We start from the raw sequence: 24926 nt of genomic DNA, 5'->3' as shown, positions 1-24926 counted from the left end.
CTAAGTTACTTTCCCTTCTTGAAGTCCTGGGCAAGAGTTAGAGGACTCAAAGACTTCTGAATATGTATTTCCATGAGCAATATTTTCACTCAGAGTGTGGCAAAGCACATTCCTGTGGCGAATGAGGCTAGAGGTCAGCATGGAGCCATGTTCCCACCTCTTCACCAGCACAGAGTAAGAATCCTCTCAAGAGCATCAGATGGCACTTTGAAAGCACTGCTAACATTTCCATAAAAGCAAGGAGTTCAAAGCTCTCCTCTCCAGAGTAGCCCAGCCAGGAGCATTAAGGACTGTGCAGGTACCCTCTCCATCCCAGATGCTGAGTTCTCTGCCTTGCCTCATCCTACACTCTCCCGTAGATCCAGACATCAAACACAGCCTCAAAAATCAGAGGTAATGTTCAAATTTGATTTCATACTTCTCTCTAAAACCATCTAAGGAAACCTCGAACAAAGTAACTTTACAATGGCAAAATACAAACACACACACACACACACACACACACACACACACACACACACGGACACACGGACACACGGATACACACACACACACACCCCAGAGCAGTACTCTGTGAATTTAGCACATGAAAAAAAAAAAAAAAAAACAAATCAAGTCTATTCTTCTTTTGATTGTTTCTAGTGTTCTCAGCTAGGGAAAAAAAAAAAAAGCTTTATTTTTTTTCTGATGTAAAATATCAAAGAAGTCCATTTCAGAATTCTTACCTAGAGAACGATTATTATACAGACAGAGGCACCACTCAGTGCTGACAATCCCCACTTCTAGCCTTGTGATCACGTTTATTATCTTTCCAAAGCAATCTTCCTCATCCACTTCCATCTCCCTAATCAAATAACATTGTTTAAAAATGCAATTCCACTTAATACTTGCTGCACTCTGCATTCTAACAGCACACGACCTTCTCTCCCTCTCCACCCATCTCTTTGAAAGCATTTATGCCATTTATAAACTGTGACAGTGTCTCCTCCTCCTTGCTCTGATTGAGAACAAACCACTTAGGCCAGGAGCCTTTAAAAGTCTCATTACAAAAAGTTCCATGGCTGTCATTGAATAAAAGCTTTTCCAAGACAAAAAGTGTATTAGGATGAAAAAAGTATATTAGGATGGAAACTAAGTTGCTTTTCTCAAGATTTAAGACATATTTTTTCCTGGATGAAGGCTCAACCTGCCTTTAAAAGTTAACTCAGATGCTTCTAGAAGTTTCCTAAAGTAAAAAATACTGAGGCGATTAAGGAAGTCCTAGGTAAGAATGACACTGCAGCCCACAGACAAGCATCAAAATGTGAGGAGAAAGGACAGGCTTGGATGTACCTGGAACAGACGGCCCCCAGCTACTCAGTACTCCAAAAGATTTGGGGTTCTCAGACCATGGGGTTTCCATGTTCTGAATCCTCAACTCCCTGGCCATTGACAAGAGCATCCCTGCAGCCACCCACAGTTGTTAATGGAGCTGGACAGAAGTCGCCAAGATTCCTACATTACCTGTGCACCCTGAGTCTCCAAAACTTGGTGTTTTAATGGAATCTCCATCCACTCTCCTGCTTCTTCTCCCTCTGACCTTCTTCCCTCTTCTGATAATATACTACTACTACCTACCACAGGAATTCAATTCTCTGAAAATGGCTGGCCTGGAACTCCTCAGTTTTATATCTAGGAAACCCGTTTTTACATTATCTACAGCTGCTCTGTTACGATCATAGCAATCTTTTTACACATTCGCTTTTGCCAAAAACAACAAAAGAAAAATGAAAAAGTGATATATTTTTATTTGGCTCAAGAAATGCAGGCACCTAGAACAATCTCTCAGGCACATACTTTCTCAATGAGGAGGCTGGATCCAGGAAGACATCCTTCAGCTTGAAGAGACAATGAGCACCAAACACACACTTTTCTGTTTCCTAAAGCTAGGGCTTTAAAATGAGTGCTTGAGTGGAATTCTTCCATGCATTTACTTATGTGTGTTCACAGGCATACATGTGTGCCCATGTGCTATGGCATGTATGTGGACATGGAGGGGACAACTTATGACAACTGGTTCTCCCTTTCCACCACTGCAGTCCTGGGAATCAAACTTAGGTGGTCAGGTTTGGAAGCAAACGCCTGTACCAGCTGAGCCAGCTCACCAGCCCCTTGGGCAGAATCCTTAACTCGCTTAGTAATGGTGGATTGGATTTAAAGTACCACAAAACAATGTACGTTTACATCACCCTTTTATTTCATAGTTAGAAATAATACAGTTCCAGAGGGTAAATCATCAATAAATAACGGTGTTTAATCATTAAATGTAAAAATCCCAACTCTTTGGCATCTGACAGGATTCTATTAATTGTCAAACTATTGACTGTATAGATATAGTTAATCTTAGTGATCATTCATCGATACAATATGTTACAAAGGTGCAGTTTACTTTAAATAGACAACATCGGAAACTTTCCAGCCACTAAAACCTCTGATCAACTCAGTAAGACATGGGCCAGCATCTCCATGGCTCCCTTATACATGTTGTCACATGGTTGCCTCTGGGAGTGCACAATAAGCATCTATTAAGAGTTCCTGGGGTTTCTAACATTTACTCTGCTCTAAAATAAATTTTGCCATTCAATCTGGACAGAGGAAAACCACAATTGGTCCAGGAATGGCACATTCATCAGTTAAAAAGCGTTCTTACGTTATAAGCAAGACTGCTAACCCCTAAGAAACTCACAGTGCCGAAAAGAAAACATAAAATATGTAGTTCTATATAGCCAGAAATGCCAAATCGGTAATAAATTGCACCTTTAAGACTGAATGAGATAGAAATGTTTACAAAAGGTAAGTTACATACATTTATGGTCAAGGGTAGTTGAGCTGCTTCTGTTACTAAAGGCAAGGAATTATTTCTTTAGCAACAAATTAAACCAGTGTGATAGACATAAGTTGTTAGGTAATCCAGGATTAACCCATTAAAACTGTAGAAGCACGTTAGGCTCCTACACTAATCCTGAAACTGGAATTCCAATGAGTGCCGTGCTGCAGAGAACTGACCCTGGAAAAACCCCAGGACATGCTGAGTGGTATCACTTCGTACTTAGTTTAAGCATTTGATAGTCAAAATCGTGAGAGCCTCTGCTAAAGTTGTATTCACTTACAAGAAGTTGAGATGTAAGCAGGACTACATCAACAACCCAGTGGACAGAATCCTTTCCATTTTCAAGTTCCATGTGGATTTTAAATCAGAAAATAAGCACTAAGGAAATGTTTCCAACTGATGAAAACTTCATGTCGGAAACATTCTGGAAAAGCATCCCACCCACTACCCATTGTAAAATAAATACTTTGTATCCCAAATTTAATTTTATTAAGACACACTTTAATAATGCTATAAAGGAATATTTTACAGCCATAGAGATCAGTAACTTTCCATGCGGAAATAAAAAAATCCATTGCTCAATATTCCTATTGAGGCAAGTGAAGAAAGATTATTCTCTTAATCTGAAATGTTAATTGTTTTCAGTGCAAAACCAGTTATAAAATATTTAAACTCAATATTTAAAAATAAAAAGTGGTCCAATTCAGCAGTGTTCAAGCTCTAAATTCCATAAGACAAATCATTACATACATTGTATAGTAAAATACAGAGATCCAAGAAGCACTGAGTACTTCAATATAAATTTCTAATGAATCATATCAAGTCAGCAACAACCAAGCAGGTAACATTCCCAATTTGAGTGTTCAGAATCATAAAGGTGAAATTACTGCACCAAAACCTTGTTCTAGCTAAGAAGCTATGCAAACTAACGGTCAATATTCTGTTTTCCTTGCAGTTGCGTGCTCTAGAATGATATCCCCCCGCCCCGCCCCAAGTACCTGTGATTTCATTCCTGTATCCAAAACTTGATCCAAACAATTTTTTTTTTGTATGTTCCAGGAACACTTAGCTGATATAACCATCTCTAAGGTGAAAGGTCATGTACAGAGTACGACAGTAGATTTTTTTTTTCTCTCTCTCTAGCCGAGGACAGGCTGGCCTAAAGCGGTTTAAACCCTGTGCACGTCATTCATGTATTATTCCTAGCAAACACTCGGTCCCCTCGGAGGGTCAGGTGTTGAAGCTGGTACTGTAACACTTCTGTGTCAGCTGGCTCCTTGATGTTCATTTTATCTAGATTGAGGTAGTCCAGGGATTTAGAGTGAGCCCTCTTACCTTTAAGAAGACATAGAGGCAAGGGCCCATGGAGGGCCTTATAAGGTTCATAAGGTAAGGATTTGGTACACTTGTCTCCTGAGCTGGGCATCCGCCTTCGCCTCCTGCCATTAACAGCTGGAATCTCATATGGCTGATAGTACCTACTTCTAGTTTTGTACAGACGAGAGGAGCGTGCGAGTCCCGCATCCAGCTGTTTCGAGCGCAAGGGTGGCACGGCTTCTCCCTTGCTTTCTTCCCCTCCAGTGCACTTCTGGGCTAACTTCAGGAGTTCCTCACCAGTGGCAAAGCCAACCAAATAGTTAGAGTCCATGTGGAGGATCTGATAACCTGACACAGTCCGACGCATGGGTGAGCATGGCGTGCTAGAACAGCGGGGTTTCTCGGCTTCTGCTTTTCCTGGAGAGCTCCCCTCGGCCACAGGTAACGGCAGGGTGGTCAGGGTACTTCTGGACTCCCCATTTATATCTACTTCCATCTTAGGCACCAGGCTGCACACTCCTAAAAGTAAACAGACTAAGATTAGCGAAGGGGAACACAGAGATTAGGTCAAGCCCGATCCTGTTAGAACACACGGAGCATGAATAATACTTGTCTGGAAGATAGACAATGGACAACAGACAGATTTCTGCCTGTCTATTAGACATCTCAGAGCAGGCGAGAAATGACCAGTGCCGTTCTGTATTCAAGGGCTCACAGGCAGGTAATGAGAATCGGAAGCCCTATGGAGGTGTACACATGAAGAAATCAGAATGAAGCTCTTCTCCAAGTCAGCACTCAGTTCATGCACATGGAGGATACTCCTTGACACACTTAAAAATTCAGTGCGACTCTCAACAATATGCAAAGACAAGTCGGCACACAAGTTTCCACAAAGGTTCAAATAAATTTTGACTTGAAAATTAAATTTCCTCTCATTTAATGTAGATATATATGAGTGCCTCGTTCTTCACACCTGCAATTCTTGGCAACTGTGCTTAAGAGGAATATAATAGAATATAATACAACTTTCTGTCACTATGGCAGAGGAGGGGTGGAAATTTTAAAAAAGTTCTTCCCTTGAAAGCTCCAAAGTTAACCCTAAACCTAATAGAGCATATAAAATTTAACTAACTAACATACTAAACATATGTAAAACGAAGCCAGAGTAATGGTTCAGATGTTAAGGGCACTTGTTGCTCCTCCAGCAGACCCAAGTTGGTTCCCAGCACCCACATGGCAGCTCACAACTTTCTGTAACCCCTCCAGATGATTCACTGCCCGCTTCTGGACTACGAAGGCACTATACACACGTGGTGCACAGCCACACATGCAGGCTAAACACTCATACACATAAAATAAAAATAGGCCAACCTTGAAAAATACATGCAAAATACCAAATGTCATTTTATATGAATATTTAAGCATAAAACATATCACGAGCACACAGTTATTTTATCTTACAATGTGTAAGACAGTACTCTTGAATAGTTTAATAAGAATGATTCACAATGAATAATGGGATTGTTCATTGCAATTATCACTTTGTGTAGTTTTGAAAACTTAATGACACACAGTGTCATGAATAATGGCTGGTTCCTAGAAAACTGCAGATAATAAAATTTTGGGAAACAAAAATTAATAGGGAAAACAGAGATAATGCCTTCTGAGAAAGTTTAATTTTACTTGAATTTCTATCGGTTTTAAGGAAGTATCTCAGAACACTAATCAAAATGTCAAGTAACTAATTTTCATATGAAAACTTACTAAGAACGGCTCTTATGTCACATAATTCTCATGAGACCTTTCATAAAACAGGAAACTAGTTCCTACAGTTTCAGTATTCATTTAAATTTCAGGCAATTAGAAAATTCAAACCAAATGAAACAGAAAACCTGTAAAGCTCATTCCTACTCTCCTTCTCCTTCACTAGGAGCCTGAGGAGGCACAAGAGGCCACCTGTCCCCTACCACAGCACAGCTGAAAACCAACTTTTACAAAGACACCACCATAGAGTAAATGTCAGCAGGATCCACACAGGGGTCAGTTTACTCAAAATGTTGGGCTAGTCTCCTGACCTTCTGGATGTAAAGTAACTGGTTTTGTTAGATTTTGTTACTATTCTAGAATAAAACCTGTTTCTCTCCTCACAGGAGCTGAACAGTAAGTAACTGCCAGTCAATCTAGGCGTGTATGACATCACAGCTCACCAGCCTCACAGAACCACAAACTATGCCCATTTGTTATGCTAAACAAACGTTGGTCCTAAGCCAAGTGACAAAGTAACCCTTGGTCACTAACTCTGTAACGTTGAAGAGGACAAGAGGACAAACCTGTCTTCAATCTTCTCAACCTGACAGGTAGCTCTCCATCCTGAAAGGCCAGGAACAGACGTGTGGTGAGGTTCAAGTAACCAGGGCCAAAGAGGGAAGGGCAGGAACACACACACACACACACACACACACACACACGGCCTAGAACAGCCAACAGGTCAGTGACACTGTAGCCACCTGCCCTCACTGAGTGAGCACTGGCTTGGAGTTCTCCCAGTTTGGCACTCCATGGCAAACCATGGTTGTCCACCAACGCCCCCATTTTCACTTGCTATATAAACTTCTTAACATCCATAGTTCTGCTCCTATGTCTTCTGAACTGGGTGATAATCCATACAAACACTGGGCTGGAATGCATCTGCTTTGCCGTGAGCGGAGAAAACGGCTAAGCAAGTTTTAAAAGTATGACATTGAAGGCATAAAGAGCAAGCACAGGCTTCTGTGGTCAATGGGAATGTCAAGGATTTGTCCCAACACTGTACCAATTCTGCTTTACTAAGGCAAACTCAGAATTTTTGAGACTGAAGATAAAGATAGCAGAATACAATGATTTAGAGGAACAGGCAGAAATGGTACAATCGTTTTAGAAAAACAGAAGAAATAAAGCTTTGACATGTCATGAAATACACATTACTGTTCAATGAAAACTTATCATTAGTTAAGTTTCCAGAAGCCAGTAAGAAATATTACCCAGCCCGAACTAAAGTATGCCAACAGATCTTTACACACCTCCATGAGAGACAATGACTTAACTTTGGTTGTTACTAGAAGAAACAGAGGTGCCTAGTGTGAGAAACGCATTGCATTCTACGTGGGCAGGCAACATACTCACTATGGAAAACACCTCTGAAACAGAAATTAAAGAAACAGTCGTGTCTAAGATCCTGATGCAGCAACTAAGGCCAAAGCAAAACGGATCATCTCCCATATAAAATACCTGAATGACTATCTCCTTGCTCTGGATACAAACAACTGGTTTTAAATGTGGTATATGCAGCAGCTACCTGAAGAACTTCTCATGAGAAACTCTAAGAGCTGGGAAACGTTTGCACACTTTAGCTATCACACATCAGTACTTAAGTTGCAGACAGTGAATATACTCTCAAACCAGCTCTTGGGGGCGGCTTCCTTCATCTCTGTGGTGCACTGATTGACATATGAAAAAAGAGTGTCGCCAAGCTTTGATACCCAACAAGAACCAGGACTCTCACAAACTGCTTAGAATTCTTATGAATATGTTAACTGTACCAAGAGTGGTTTCACAGACGTACTCACAAGTGTATATAAGGTTCTTGGATCATGTATGTCCACCTTATGGTCTGCACTCCCCCCCCTTCCCACTGGTCTCCTTTGCCCTCCTTAACAGTGTCCCTCCTCGTTTCATGCCCCTCCACCAGTAAGAGAATGAATGGGATAGTTATCTATAACTTGTGCTCCTTCACATGCCAGTCCCTAGATTCCCTAGATCTCTTGTTACTTGTACAGAGTTCTTCTAAAGAACACCTACTGTGCAGCACCACAGAAGCAGCATGCAGCCGGGCTTCAGAAAGAGGACACCTCTGGGCAAGCGTTCAGTTTCACTCAGACACAAGTGGCCATGCACCTCCTGTTCTCCGGGGCGTCCAAAAAGGAAAACGTTCTGTGTTACTGAATTCCTGAGAATCTCTTGAGTGAACTTAAACACTGAGACCCAAATCTGAGGAAATAACAGAGTCAATTTTCATGGACCCTTTGCTAAACAGAACTAACTGTTTCGGCTGTAGAAAAGGCCTAAGTGCTTTTCCAGTTCCCAAGTTCTACTTTTAAAAAACGGACAGCACAGACTGACCAGTCTCCAAGTCAGCCCACCCCTGCCTCAGCTGAAGAGTACAGGGTGCACACCAGCACACCTGGAGGCACATCTTGAGACAGGAACTCTTCCATGGGAAGTGTCTTTCATGCTGTTTGTGGGTGCTAATGCAACTCAGAGCCCCTCATGTACTACGCCATACTCTTCCACTGACCTCCAAGTTTCTTATTAAGAAAGCACTTAACAGAAAATTCAGCTCTGGTGACTGTAACTGGAGATGGCTACTGTTAACGCGGCATATTCTTCCAGCTTTAGCAAGTCTATCCATGACTCAGCATTTTGTTTCATGTTCTAAAATGACCTCATTTTTAAAAAGTTTACTGCCGAGACTGGATCACAAATATGCTGGTGAGCATCATCTCACACACAGATGCGAAGAACCACCACTTCTACAGATATAATAGACAGTGAATCAAGAAATGTGCCACAGTATAGGGGGTGAGGAGACGGTACAAGAGGCAAACTGCTTGCTGTACAAGAATCAAGACCCAAGTTCAGATCCCCAGCACCTACTAAAATTCCGTACTGTGGCATCCATAATCGTAGAGCTGGGGAGTATGGGCGTCAGAAGAAATCTGGGTCTCACTGGCTAACCAGTCTAGCCAAAAAGGCAAGGGCCAGGGCCAGGAAGAGACTAGGTCTCAAAAATAAGGTGGAGAATGATAAAGGAAGGCACTTAATGTTGACCTCTGGCCTCTATAGGTGCATCATGGGTGAGGACAAACACACACATACATGCATACACACAAGGAATCAGATCCCATGCTTCTACAGTCTGCATCATTAAAGACACCCTTCTTGTTTCCATGAATGTCTTTTATACATAATTAAGGCAGAAGACTAGAAATAAAAGTGAGAAGAAAAAAACTTTCACTAGCAGAAGCAGTAAAATTTCTATGGAAAAAAAAAATCTAGAGTAGAAACAAAAACTATGGGGCTGGGGAGATAGCTGGGTCAGCAAAACGCCTGCCTTGCAAGCATGAGAACCTGAGTTGAATCCCTGGAGCCCACCCGAAAACCAAACATGCAGGACAAGTACTTGTAATCCAGAGACGGACCCCTAGGGCTCCTTGGACATCCTTCCTCACCTACTTGGTGAATTCCATGTCAGTGAGAGAGTCTGTCTCAAAAAGGGGGAAGGTGGACAGAAACTGAGGAACAATACACAAAGCTGTCTTCTGTCCTCCCCTACACACACACACACACACACACACACACACACACATTCACACACACACACACACACGCACACACACACACACACGCATTCACACACACACACACACGCATTCACACACACACACACACACGCATTCACACACACACACACACACGCATTCACACACACACACACACACACACACGCATTCACACACACACATTCACACACACACACACACACACGCATTCACACACACACACATTCACACACACACACACACACACACGCATTCACACACACACACACACACACACGCATTCACACACACACACACACACACGCATTCACACACACACACACACGCATTCACACACACACACACACACACACACGCATTCACACACACACACACACACGCATTCACACACACACACACACACACGCATTCACACACACACACACACACACGCATTCACACACACACACATTCACACACACACACACACACACGCATTCACATACACACACACACACACACACACGCATTCACATACACACACACACACACACACACACACACACGCATTCACATACACACACACACACACACACACACACGCATTCACATACACACACACACACACACACACACACGCATTCACATACACACACACACACACACACGCATTCACATACACACACACACACACACACACACGCATTCACATACACACACACACACACACGCATTCACACACACACACACACACACACACGCATTCACACACACACACACACACACACGCATTCACACACACACACACACACGCATTCACACACACACACACACGCATTCACACACACACACACACACACACACGCATTCACACACACACACATTCACACACACACACACACACACGCATTCACATACACACACACACACACACACGCATTCACATACACACACACACACACACACGCATTCACATACACACACACACACACACGCATTCACATACACACACACACACACACACACGCATTCACACACACACACACACGCATTCACACACACACACACACACACACGCATTCACACACACACACACACACACGCATTCACACACACACACACACACACGCATTCACACACACACACATTCACACACACACACACACACACACACGCATTCACATACACACACACACACACACGCATTCACATACACACACACACACACACACACGCATTCACATACACACACACACACACACACACGCATTCACACACACACACACACACACGCATTCACATACACACACACACACGCATTCACATACACACACACACACACACACGCATTCACATACACACACACACACGCATTCACACACACACACACACACACGCATTCACACACACACACACACACGCATTCACACACACACACACACACACACGCATTCACACACACACGCATTCACACACACACACACGCATTCACACACACACACACACACGCATTCACACACACACACACACACACACACGCATTCACACACACACACACACGCATTCACACACACACACACACACACACGCATTCACACACACACACACACACACACACGTTCGTGTACCTGCACATACATAAACATACACATGCACACATATACACAAAAAAGATAAATTAAAAAGGGAAAGATGAGCAGCAACTGAGAAACAATACCCAAAGTTGTTGTCTTCTGTCCTGCCCTACACAAACACAAACACACACACACACACACAAACATACACACACGTCCATGTACTTGCACATACATAAACACGCACATACACACATATATGCTTTTAAAACTGTGTTTTTAAACAAGCAAATACAAAATTTTAAATGACAGGTAGCGATCTTCTCAAACAAAACAGCCAAGAGCTGGCAATGTTCACAGATGAAACTATCTGTGAAATACACGAAGAATCGTTCTGCTAGATGACCCTAAGTGAGCTAAGACAAACCACACTTTTTCACTATTGGTTAGTGCACAATTGTGAATTTTGGCTGATACTAAAAACAAGAGGTCCAGAAAATAACATTGTCTAATGTCCAAGAAGTACAGCACAGATAGTACCTTCCAGCTCTTCAATATTCCAAGAAGAGGAGCCTTCCGATCTTTGGGCACAACACTTAGACAGCACCCTAAGCGCCATGGCACCCTGGGCTAGTCCTACAAAGGGCAGTGGGGCTTCGCATCTGCCATTCGAAGATTCTTTTTGAGAAACACTGTGTCCTAACAACTGTATTCCACTTAAAAACTCCAAATAATTCATTGATTCATTATCCTTCCTATTATGTGCATTCGTGTATCATTAGCACACTACACCCTTGAAAATTTCCCATCTCCTAAAGCTTTAGCTTGAGATGTCAACAGACATGGAATGCCACGGTTGGACTCTTTCAACCAACTAAGACGTTGATCTGCTTTGCTGTCCTCTCTTAACACACCCTTCTCATCCCTGTCATAGACTCTGGTATTAGATTATCAGAAATATTTTTTCACGGTACAAGGGATCTGTGAAGTTTGGTTATTGTGTAATACTCAAGAAGAGAAAGGACAGTAAGTATGTCCAAAAGGATAATCTGATAATAGAAGAACATGTCTGGATACAGAGCACAGCCAACTCTAGTGACAGATACCCTTTTTAAGAGACAGAACCAATGTCCATGCTACAGGTCTGGAGCACCACCCTCAGGCTATAGGTCTGGAGCACCCCCCCCCCCAGGCTACAGGTATGGAATACCACCCTCCAGGCTATAGGTATAGAGCACCACCCTCCAGGCTATAGGTATAGAGCACCACCTCCAGGCTACAGGTCTGGAGCACCACCCTCCAGGATACAGGTCTAGGTCATCACTCTCCAGGCTACAGGTCTAGAGTACTACCCTCCACTCTACAGGTCTGGACCACCACCCTCCAGGATACAGGTATGTAGCACCACCTCCACATTACAGGTCTGGAGCACCATTCTCCAGGCTACAGGTCTGAGGCACGATCCTCAGGTCTGGAGCACCACCCTCCAGGCTACAGTCTGGAGCACCACCCTCCTTATTTCCTTAAGGAGCTGCAGAGATCCTCAAACAGCCTTAGTCTAACACAGACATTTTCATAACCACTCTCCTCAACAAGACACTTTCTACCCCTTTCCATTCCTCACCAGTCTGATTCGATGATTATTTGATCTTTTTATTGTTTCTGAAACCTCTAAAATAATCCATGCAGACTGAAAGATGTTCAGTTCAAATACTTCATACTGACATTTCTATTAAAGTCAAAATCTCTCTTCACTCCCTACCAATGCGATACCTAGAGGAAATTCCTATTAATATTCAACTGTATTTTCCCTTATTCCCTACATTCACAATTAGGAGTAGGTGTTTACTTTATTTACATTGCATAAACATAAACACACACATGGATGGAGAGAGAGAGAGAGAGAGAGAGAGAGAGAGAGAGAGAGAGACTAATTTTGCAAGAAATTCCAAAACTAAAATGCTGAGTCAAAGAGCATATGCTTTGTAAATTTTTATAGCAACTACCACAAAGCTTTATGTAAAATGTTCCCATTTTTTTCACAAAGAGAATGTACTATTTTATATAACCAAAAGCTAATGTAAAGCCTTTTATAAAGTACAAGCTATACATTCACCAGGAGAGTATCATGTTTCTACTCTCATTTCTTATAAATAAGAACTGCTGAAGAAAGGAAGAATGCAAGCCCAGAGGATAATGCATTTGCCTCTTCCAAAGATAAATAAAACAGGCATGGCTTCCATTCTTGACCTCAACTCTGATATTTTCACTTCTAACAGATCTATCTTATACAGACTTATAAACGAAGTATCCAATTTCCTTCCACAAATGGTAAAAATGTTTATATATACTATGAAAATATGCAGAATGTACATTTTTAAAGTAGTGAGTATAGTATGTCTCACCCCAACTTGAGACTGAACCAAAGTATGACAACACATGCATGGAGGATTCTCCATGTGCCTGCATGGGCTGTCAAAGGACCACAACCTGTATATAATGCACACAGTTCTAGCACTCTCCAAGGCACCTTATTTCCTATGCAAAAAAAAAAAAAAAAAGAGATATAATACAAATGCCCTGGCTTCTTAGACCAGCCCTGAAAATAGCTCATACCTTTCATAAATGTTATACAAATCTCAATCTCAATCTCTCTCTCTCTCTCTCTCTCTCTCTCTCTCTCTCTCTCTCTCTGTGTGTGTGTGTGTGTGTGTGTGTGTGTGTGTGTGTGTGTGTATTTGAGAGGGGGGGAAGAGAAGAGAGGGAGAGGGGGAGGGAGAGAGCTGTGCTCATGTATGGGATGTGCACATAAATGTATGCTTGTGCATAAGAAGGCCAGGGGGACAAATCTATGGTATTATTTCTAAGAGCCATTCTCCTTATGATTTTTTGTTTGTTTTGTTGGTTAGTTTTTACAGACAGACTCCCATAACCCTGGTACTCCTGGAGTAGGTTAGTATGAATGGCCAAAAAGACCCAGGGATCCACCTCTCTTTGCCCTCCCAAAGCTAGATTACAAATGTGTAACTGGATTCAGGTCCTCATAATTGTGCAACAAGCACTTTACTGACTGGACCATTTCCCAAGCTTCACAATTACTTTTCATTTAAAAAAAAATTTTTTTTTCATTTTCTGGATTTTTTTTTTAAATTGGGGTTAACCAAAAAAATTCACGTTGCGTAATCTAAATCTGCTTCATCTGCTTTATTGTGTTTAGCAACATTTAGCAATACAATATAAAAGAAAGTAGATGTGATTTATTAAATACACAAAACAAAAATGTTATCAAGTTAACAAAATCCTTTTCGAGAGGGACCAGGAATGAACAGTGCAGAACAGAGCCGTTCTTTGGCGAATGAGGACTCTTAAGCATGACTAAGAGTCTAGTGAATCTTGGGAGTTCGACAGCTTTACCTCTACTGCTGGAATAGAGAAGAGCACCCTGAAGCTGAGAACAGCCTGGGTTCTGATCTCACCACAACCCTCTTTAACTCCAGCTGCAGGGGATAAGATGCCTGCCTTTGGGTCTGAGGGCACGCTAGGCATGCATATGGTGAACATATGTACATGCAGGTAAAACACACAGACACATAAAATAGAAATAAATCTCTTTTAGAAATAGTTTAAAAACAAATGAACAGCAACAAAACCACCAGGCAATTTTAATATACATAAAGGTTTCAGAACTTGCCAGACTATACATGCCAGAAGAATTCCACTTTATGCCCCTTTAAGTCACTCAGGGAGACATAATTTGTCTGCTTACAGTTACCATCCCTAAGGCCTTCAAATTTACTCCTTCTAATCTACTGAAGGCTGAAAATAACCGCTAATCGAACTTGCTAAAATTGGATATAAAAATGAAATCCATCTATGCTGAATGGGATTTGAGTTCATCTGAATGCAGTTTGGTATATTAGTTCCTAAAGGGTACTCTGACTAACAGTTTAGCATTGCTTATAAAGGCATTCACTTTAAATGCCTGTAAAATAACTCAACTACCTCACGCTTAGGTACTTACCCATGGAAAACGTGAAAATAAATGTACGCACTAAGACACGAACATCAATATTTATAACAGCATCATTCATAATTATCAAAACCTGGCAAGAGTCCAAACAGCACTTCAAGAAACAAAGTGTGAGGCATGCACACAGTGGAATACCATTCATCGATGAACTCTGCAAACTAGGAACGCAACAAGTGAAAGAAGTTGATGGAAAAGCCACACACGACCTGATTTCACGTATGCAGCATTCTGGAAAATGCAAAATAATTAGGCCAGAAACTTATCAATGACTGGTAAAACTTAGGATGGGGAGAGGAAACACACTACAAAGGAAACTTTCCAAACTACACTCAAACAAATTTTATTATGGGCAAGTTATCCTTCAATAAACCTGCCACTAAAAGAAGGAGGTTTTGGTAATGTATTGCCAACTTTTACATGATTCTCCAAAACATTACAATGTCTTGGCTACAGAGTCTCAGAGACAAAAGGAAATGTCAATGGTTACACTGCACGTGTCTGGAGACGTGAGCACACCTCCTGAGAAGCACTTCACCTTTTATAGCTCTTCCAGAATGCTACTTAACAAATACAAACAGTGCACATAAAAACGGTACGAAGACACACTTACACACATACAGATAAACACAGAGCGCCATGCAAACATGGCCTCCTGCGCATTTCCTCTAGTTTACTTTAGCTGGGTGGGTTAGTGACTGTATTCTTCCGAAACGTACTATGAGTTTCTGAACTACTTCTCTTCCCAAAGAATAGATATTTTAGTGGTGTTTTTAGTTTTTTTTTTTTTTTTTTAAGTGCACCTTGGAAGCTGGAGAGATATCTTATCAGGTACAAGAATGTACAGCTCCTGAAGAGGACCCAAGTTTGCTCCCACCATCTATGGTGGACCGCTCACAAGCACCTTCAACTCCAACTCCAGGGGATTCAATGCACTCTCCTGGCCTCTGAGAGCCACTCCCAAGTACAAACCCCCATAGACACAAAATTAAAAACAAAATCTTTATTGTGCATTCAATGAATGAGATATGATACATCTACTTATCATATTATCCTTGTAAATCGTTCTCCAGTTCCTGACCACTCAGAGATCACTGAGTATGAAACTGCCTTCTCCAAAGACAATGACCTCTCAGTCAAAGCAAGAACCTACAAGGATTCAAAGAGCAGCCATTCACGTTAATATAGTTCTGAAAACACTAAAGAGCTATAAGGCTATCTTTAATTATTCCCCATCAAAGCCACACAAACAACTATGTGAGCATAAACACAGGCATGGGGAAGGGGACAAGCAAAAGATGCCCAAGTATTGCACACTTTTAAGTTGGAATTCATAGTATGATACAAACAGAAATGGGTCATCTGTGCAGCAAATTACAACTATGTGCAAATCATTCTCCTTCAGCCACTATATTTATGAAAACACACAACGAGAATGTATTGAGGATTACTTCAGCAGTTTTTGGAGATAATTTTTATTAGAATTATCTCTCAAATTTGAGCAACTATTCCTATCATATATTCTCAAATACTATTCCCTAAGAACTCCTATATCTTCTAGGAACTTCAGAAAAAGAAAAACATATGAAAGCACTAAACATTTCAAATAATTTTAGCAGGCTGCAATCATAATCTCAATTCCAACCATTAGAATCTTATGACTGTGGCACACACAACTGTAACAATACACGGACATCATTTTCACATGTTCATCTTTGTAATCTTGAACACACTATGACGTTTTTGTTCATATAATGGTCAACAAACAGAAACAACAAAATATAACTTACCAGACTAAATCCCAGATGATGTCACTGTGCAATTTCCAAGGAGTCCCAAGGGAGCACAGGCATAATAATTTTTCTGTTCTACTCCAGATACTAAACATGAGACACAAAAATAAGCCTGTGATTTAATGAGTAACGCAATTTATAAAGCAATTATACTAATTCTAACTGCAAAACAGAATGAAAGTTACAGGAGGTACTAATGCTGGGTACAGGTTATAGGGGACACAGTAACTAAGGAATTCAATTAAAAGCTTTTTTTGAGTTAGTTTGGCTAAACGAATCTTCAAAACATCTTATTGCACTTGCTCTCTGTGTTGTGTTGTGTACACTCTACCTAGAAACTAAGAGTATTTAACCAGGCTAAATAAAAAAAACATATGAAAAATTGAAGGCCTAAATGATGGTTTTACCATGCATTCTATTCCTATTGGTGTGTTCAGAAGACTGTAAGGGGGAGGGGGGAGGTTGGGGGTGGGGGTGGGGCAGAAAGCAATGTTGAGGCAGACACAAAAACCTGACCTTGCACGAACAGCAGTCTCTAAAACGAGGCCAGTCATGCCACTGTTCCTCCCTAACCCAGGTGATGTGGATCAAGGGAACTCAGGTAGATGAGTGTGTTTTGCATGCTGCAAGCCCTTTACAGATGTGTGACCTTGTTATTATGCAATTAATTTTGATGTCTACTCATTTGAATTCTAAAATAGCAACAATAAAAATATCCTTTGTTAGACTGCTTGAGGCAAATGACTGGAAGGCTCTTCAAAGTGTGTGTGTGTGTGTGTGTGTGTGTGTGTGTGTGTGTGTGTGTGTGTGGTGTGTGTACATGTGCACCCAACCATATATACACATATGGAAGCCAGAAGTCAACATCAAGGGCTGTCTTCTTCTTCTTCTATTCACCTTATTTATTTGGGTACTTGGGAGTGAACCCAGAACTTTGTACCTCGTAGGCAAGAACTCTGCCACTGAGCCATACCCCTAAGTCTTGACTTTTTTCGTTGAGATGGAGTCTCTAACTAAATTGACAGATCGTCAATTTAGCTTGGCTACTGGCCAAGGAGTCAGTGGAATCCTCCTGTCTCTGCCAAGAACTGAGGTTTTAAAAGTGCACTGCCATGTCTAGCTTTTATCTAGGTGCTAGGGAACACACTCAGGTTGTCATTGTTCAGCAATAGGCATTTTACCCATTGAAGCACCTCCTCAACTTAGCAGAGACTTTTAATAAGACAGACCAAGCAACCTACTCAAGGTCTCTAACGTCTCTTCAACGTCATCCCCCTCTTACCATGGGAATTAAAAGACTCTATCTTTATCTCTTGTTTCCCTGGTTAATTGGATTAATTTGTTAAGATAAAAAACAAAACAAAACAAAGACCACCCCCCCCCTCAAAGTCCTTTTCAACCTGTACAGATTTCATAGGTTTTTAATGTTGTACTCAACATAAGGTGGGCAGGTGCTCCTAAGAGAGGAGAGGATTCATTTTATCTACATAGGTGTGTGAAGCCTGGAAACATAGCCATGTGCTATATATACAACCCGTTCTCAGACTAAAGACAAACAGCAAAGGGGACAGGCCAAGAGCTGCTGGTTTGTGATTTTCCTCCAAGCACATGGGAGTTTCTGCCAAAGGAAATGGATAATTTACTGAATTCAAGGTATTTTTGCTTAATAACCAGAAATGACTAATACAGCAAGATCATCATGATAAGAACCCTGATGCTACCAGCCACTAGAACACTTTTCAATGTGGAGATCAGACATGTTCTATTTAATTTATTTTCCCACCAACTACATTTACCTTTAGCAAACAAGCATCTGTACAATTAAGACTTGAACCTCCCTCACCAATGAGGCCTGCGGTCTTAACAGAAACTGAAGTAGAGGGAAACAAAATCTACTTACTGATGATAAAAATATTTGCTTCATATAGTTACCCCCCAAAGAATTTACAGACTATTGTTAGAAAATTTACACTGATACATCAAGTAAATAGATTTGAAATGGGGAATGATAATAAAAAGAAAACATTTTTTCATCTTTTATATGTCAAAAGATATAATTTATGCGATATAATCTTTGCTCCTTGAAGAAAAAAACTATTTATCCCACTTTGAAGTATTCAATTAAATACTACTACTTGAGAGCAGTGCAGGAATCCACACACCAACTAGCCTGGTTCCATGGCCCACTTGATCATCCTCAAACTTGTATGTAAGCACAGCTTTACACATGATAATCTAATCATGCTCATGAAAACATATATCCATTAATTCCCGTGGGTGAAATCCTACTCTAAGTGTTTCGGGAGGCACTTCATATAAATGTTTTATTACCTCATTTGTGAAATGACTAGGGGAAAATGGTTTTATTACTAGTTCCAAGGTGACTTCGAACTTTTTAAATGTTGGAATTTTATAGTGTGAAGACAGAGACAATCTGAGTTCAATCCCCAGGACACATTCCCTCTCTCTTTCTCCCTCTGTCTTTCTCTCTCTCTCCTCCCTCTCCCTCTCCCTCTCCCTCTCCCTCTCCCTCTCCCTCTCCCTCTCCCTCTCCCTCTCCCTCTCCCTCTCCCTCTCCCTCTCCCTCTCCCTCTCTCTCTCTCTCTCTCTCTCTCTCTCTCTCTCTCACACACACACACACACACACACGTGTGTGTGTGCGATAAATATTTTAAAATATAAATAATATGCTAGTTAGTTTTATTGGTCTTAGAAACACCAGCAGGGCATTTCCTTAGTTAGTGATTGATGAGGGAGGGCACAGCCCATTGTGGTTGGTGCCATTCCTGGGCTGGAAGTCCTGAGGTCTATAAAAAAAAAAAGTAGCAAGATGAACAAGCCATGAGGAGCAAGCCAATAACCAGCATGCCTCCCAGGCCTCTGCATCACTTCCTGCCTCCAGGTTCAAGCACTGCTTGAGTTCCTGTCCTGACTTCCTTCAGGAGTGGACCAGGATGTGGAAGTGTAAGCCAAATAAATCCTTCCCTCCCCAAGTTGCATTGGTCATGGTGCCTCATGTAACCCTAACCAAGACCAATAGTATGGCAGGAAAGAGCCCCAGTAGTATTTGCAGGCTACTGGCTATTCTACAGTTGGATGTTAGGGCTACACTAGTCATAAAGTGAGAAAATCTGATATAGAAACTTAAGTTGAAAAGCAAAAGGAAACATTAGAAAAATCTGAATGCTTTATTTCTGCCTTATACAATGCCTTAATTCTGAATATAGATAATTTCAAAAGTCTTAAATTTCAACTTTCACAGAATTTATGTCAGGTATTTAGTGGCATATTCTCAAGCATTTAGATGCCCTAGAAAAATATTCATACTTTCAAACATTTTTTTTTAGCACCAATACAAAGACCTGGTTAAACCCTTGGTCTCAAACTGAAAGCAGAGGAACCCTAAAGCCATGATCAAACATCACTGAGCTGATGAAGAAGTCTAGGAAAGCGTCTGTAATTTCATAATGAGCAAAGTGTAGTGATGGATGATCCTTGGTTTGCCACTGCCAAGTCAAAAATAGAACAGATCCCTCAGCAGTGACCTTAGGTGAGCCAAGTATAGAAGCATCTGCCTGGTCCTCACTTCCACCCCTGACACTGCTGTTTGAGTGTAACTGAGTACCAGCTAGACACAGGCACCTGGAAGAGATAGATACTACAGTAAAAAGAGACACAAAATCAATGCAGCAGAGTAGCTACATGCCTACTTTAAGTCTACCTATGGGGCCACCTACTACAAAATTATAGTAAAGTTTCACTACCATTTCCCAAAATAGAAATTAAAAACGGTAATAAAGGCACCCAAAAATATAACTTTCAAGTAAAATCATCCATTTTTAGAATACCTTAAAAGATCTATAAATCCCTAACACCGACAAATGACTCTGGTTTTATCTTCGAATGTGAAGGCTTAGATCTTGAATGGGAAAGACAGCTTACAAATTCTTAAGGGGGAGGGGGGAAGCATAGAAAGACAGACTAAAGTCAATAAAGCTAAAGCTTGAAGATACAATGTTTCCAACGCCGAGGGCTGAAACTGAAACGAACAGAAAGATCCATGACATTTCTCCGTAAGCAATGTAGACAGGAAACTTAAACACCACCAAGGGCAGCCAACTGCAGCTGGCAGGGGAGCCACAGGTAAGGAAGAAGAGAAGACATCCAACAGCGAGTGCCAGGAGACTCCACAGAACGCAGAAAAGTTTGCAAACATGAGCTGGCAAGTGGTATCTATCATCACTCTTCATATAATAAAGTCCTTCAAAAAGTAATCTCTCGGTTCATAGTTACTGCCCTGGCACAATTATCTGCAGAAACCTCTTGAACCTTCAGATATCCTCGGATGATAAACAAATCCTTACCCTATTCCAAAGTAATATAAAGCAGTAAAGTCATATGGGTTTTATAAAGCAAAAGAAATCTTTCTACTTGTGGACTTTGCGAGGTATGTCCACCCAGCCATTCACTCAGTGACGAATCGGGCCACTCAACAATGTTTCTTGAGTACACAGAAGCACGGGGGCAAGTTTTCAAAAACACCATGCCAGAGGAAATGCAAACCTCATCCGTGCAACAGCAAATCTGAACAACACGGGCAACCCCAAAGCTTTCTTTTTTCCACAAAACAAAGAAAGCTTCACGTGGAAATGTTCAGTTCTAAACAAATGCTTGACTCTTAAATCTATAAATTGCTATACTTCAGGCATCAACCCAGATCTACTAACTAAATAACAATGAAAAAATGGCAAATTTTAACACTACACATACATATATATGTATATAAATCTGGAGACACCATGAATTTTGATAGATTCCACTAATTATTAAAGATGGTACTAAGAAAGGATAGAATTTCTTAGGAGAAAAAAAATAGAGTGGAGTGGAAAGAAAGTATGGACTTGAAGGAGGGACCCTGGAGCAGGGGAAATTCCATTTCAGCTAGTGAAAATGCTTTGTAATCAAAATATTTTCGGCTCTCAAAGACTATTCTAAAATAAATAAATAAGGGACCAAAACATTCCTCAAGTAGAAAACCACTGCACAGAAATAAAATGGTTGAGCTCAGGTTACAGCATGGAGTGGAAAAGAAAATGCTTAGTTGAAGCCATGGGCCCTCACCATGGAGACCACTTCCAACCTTCTTATCTTTCTTCAGTTTGTAAAATTAAATCACTGAGGGTTTGAAAAGGCAGTTATTAAGTACAGTGTGACTTTTTAAAGACCTTCTTTGACCTTAACCAACAAACCATCAACCTTCTCAGCATGGTAGGGCAACCCATAATCGATTCAGTAAGACATACATGTGTTCCTCTTTCTAGAATCAGTTCTCTGTATAGCAACTCCCTTAAAGGGACCAGCACTCATTTTGTTTCCATCTCTGCCAGTTAAACTCAAACCCACACTACTACATCATATGCAGCTTCTCTCTAAACATGTCTGACAAGAGCCGAAACCACAAGTCTACACAAAGCCTTTACAAGAAGCCTCCCTCTTCTGGAAGCATAACCACAAAGGGACAGAAGTTTATGGCGGAGGTGATGCATTTCCCAAAGAAAAGCTGAAAACTAGGTATTCATTGAGAAAATAATCTAGGCCACAAGTCAGGAAACAAAAAATTAAAAGGTGTTTGTAAACTATTGTTCTCATCACACCAAGTTACTTTTTTAAGACTTAATATTAAGGTACTCTTCAAAAACAGGGACCACATAATGTAAGCTAATTGGCTGTAGGAATGTCAGTGAGTATCCCTAACACCCTGGGAGATTTAGTGCTAACGGTCCCACTTACAATTAAATAAACATACCCAAAACAGAAATTATGCACCAGTTCTTACCAAAGTTAAGGGGTCTCCGTGCTCAATCATGAATGCTTATATTTCATCCCATCTGTTTTGTTTATAATCCAAGGTACCATTAAAAAAAATCAGCGGCATGTCCACTCATCCAAATAACCTAAGCACACACTGTGACCCAAAGCTTCCTGGATAGTAACAGTGTTTCGAACTAATTTCGAAAATAAACTTTGTGAAGGAGTGGCTTCCAATTCCTAGCGTCTACCTTGTTGCACCCCGTAAAGTACTTCGCCACCTTAAATTACAGAGTGACTTTTTTTGGGGTGGGGAGGAAAAACAACGTAAAACAAAGTTTAGAAACCTCCGAGATCTTCTGAGGCATCTGCTCTCCCGGCTAGGAGCGGTTAACAATGTACAATGTTGCTGTTTCCATTCTAACTCCTCTTCCAAGGATAAAAAGTTCAGCGCTCCAGGGTTCCCCGTGTCTCCCGACCTCGCACACGCGCGTACACCACAAACACAAACACACACACACACACACACACACACACACACACACACACACACACACACACACTATCCCGGCTCTGCAGAGATCGGCAGCCCACCCGGAGCACAGCGGCGTGGGCACGGAGCCCGGGAGTCGCCAGCGAGGCAGACACTTGCCAGGGTAGGAAGCACGCGGGCCGTCGTCCCCTTCGCGAACCGGGCTCCTTTCTGGCGGAGATTTGCAGATTCCACCACTAGAGCGACTTTGGCAGCTTCACAATGGGCCGCTTCTCAAGGTCTGCCCGCCGCCCGCCCCCCAGACGCCCTTTCCTACGCTCCCCGCCCGCCCCAAAGTCCACCCGCGACAGGTGGGGCGAGGGCGGCGGTGCCCGAGACATCTGCCGCGGTAGTTTCGGGCCAGCACCGAGCCGCAAGCCACAGTCCACAGACGCTCCTCGGCCACCACCCGGAGGGCCCGTCGGTCCCCTCCAGCTACACCGGCCTCGCCCGCAGGGTGCAGCGCCAGCGCACAGGGCGGCCGAGATAAGGTCGTCTGGGCTCCCGCCAGGCGCTATCTGGTCCCCGCAGTCGTAGCCCGCACACCGTTGGGGACAGAGGCGAGGCAGGCTGGGCAAGAGCTCCTTCTCAATGGGCCTCCTTGGGCTTGTCGCCTCGCGCTGCGGGTCACGGCGAGCCGCCGAGCCGGGGAGCGCCAACGCATCCAGACTTCCGCACCTCGGCACCCGCGGGAGCGCCGCTCCGGGTCGCAGAGTCCCCGCACCACCGCACGTCGGCGGCGAGCGCACGCCTGCACGGCCGCTCGCCCGCCCGCCCGCCCGCCGCGCGCACTCGGGGACGCACGCCCCCGCACACTCACACGCGCTGCACACTCCCGGCGTTGCCGGCCCCACCCCTGAGCCAGGAAACTGCGGGCTCTCGCACCCCGCGCGGGCCCCACCCCATGTCTCCAGACCCCAGCCATCCATCCGCACTGGGGCTCCGGGACCGGGCCCCCTCGAAGCCGGCTGCCACCGAGGCTGCAATGCCAGCAGCCACCGAGGAGGCCGGCACCGGGCCGGGGCGTCCCAGCGCTGCACACACACACACACACACACACACACACACACACACACACAAACACACCGCTCGCCCAGCCCGGACACGAGGCGAGGAGGAAGGGGCGGCGCCGTGCCTGGGACTGGCACAGTGGCTCGCTTGACTGGGGCACCCACCCTCCCGCGCGTACCCCACCCATCACCGCCGCCACCTCTGCAGCACAAAAGGTTGCAGAAGGAGTGGCGGTCCCCGTGCAACGTACCAGCAGTCCAGGGTTCCGCCGGCTCCTCTATGCCGGCGGCCGCAGACCCGGAGCCAAGGGCGGGAGAGACGCGGGGCTGCGGCGCCGAGGTGCGGGCAGAGGCCGCCAGCCAAGCCAGCCGGGTACCCGCTGCTCTCCCACCGCGCTCGGCGCCAGCTACGGCCCGGCGTAGTCCCGCCTCCTCCCCCGCCTCCGCCCGCCTTCCCGCCTCCTCCCTCCCTCCGGCTGCGGAGGCGAGGCCGGTAAAGCGCAGAGCCCGCCTCCTGCGCCAGGCTCGCACGCACGCTCGCTCGGGAAGGGCGGGCGGGCAGGCGGGAGAAGTCTCTGGGCGGCCGGCAGGAGAGCGCAGAAGGGGAGGCGGTGGCGCGGACGCGAGGCGGCGTGATGC

General features: G+C 43.2%; 1 protein-coding gene across 2 annotated transcripts; it reads right to left on the bottom strand.

Annotated features, from left to right (window-relative positions):
- Positions 1–2214: 2214 nt before the first annotated feature.
- Positions 2215–24689, bottom strand: Macir (macrophage immunometabolism regulator). Of its 2 annotated transcripts, none has more exons than XM_059278479.1 (3): positions 24539–24689; positions 16935–17024; positions 2215–4705 (listed from the first exon to the last, which is right to left on the bottom strand). In XM_059278479.1, exon 3 carries the CDS (start codon positions 4680–4682, stop codon positions 4059–4061), a length of 624 nt encoding a protein of 207 aa, XP_059134462.1. In that variant the 5' UTR covers positions 4683–4705; positions 16935–17024; positions 24539–24689; the 3' UTR covers positions 2215–4058. The 2 variants fall into 2 exon arrangements, with proteins under 2 accessions (XP_059134462.1, XP_059134463.1); XM_059278480.1 differs by lacking the exon at positions 24539–24689 and adding an exon at positions 22774–23239.
- Between the last annotated feature and the right edge of the window lie 237 nt (positions 24690–24926).

Source organism: Peromyscus eremicus, chromosome 13 (genome assembly GCF_949786415.1).
Source record: "Peromyscus eremicus chromosome 13, PerEre_H2_v1, whole genome shotgun sequence".
Classification (NCBI taxonomy): Eukaryota; Metazoa; Chordata; class Mammalia; order Rodentia; family Cricetidae; genus Peromyscus; species Peromyscus eremicus.
The sequence above is the reverse complement of the archived record's forward strand: the minus strand, read 5'-3'. Positions and strand labels throughout refer to the sequence as shown.

What these genes read in the sequence shown, in the direction of transcription:
- Macir (XM_059278479.1), bottom strand. Translation starts at nt 4,682, where the DNA reads ATGGAAGTAGATATAAATGGGGAGTCCAGAAGTACCCTGACCACCCTG.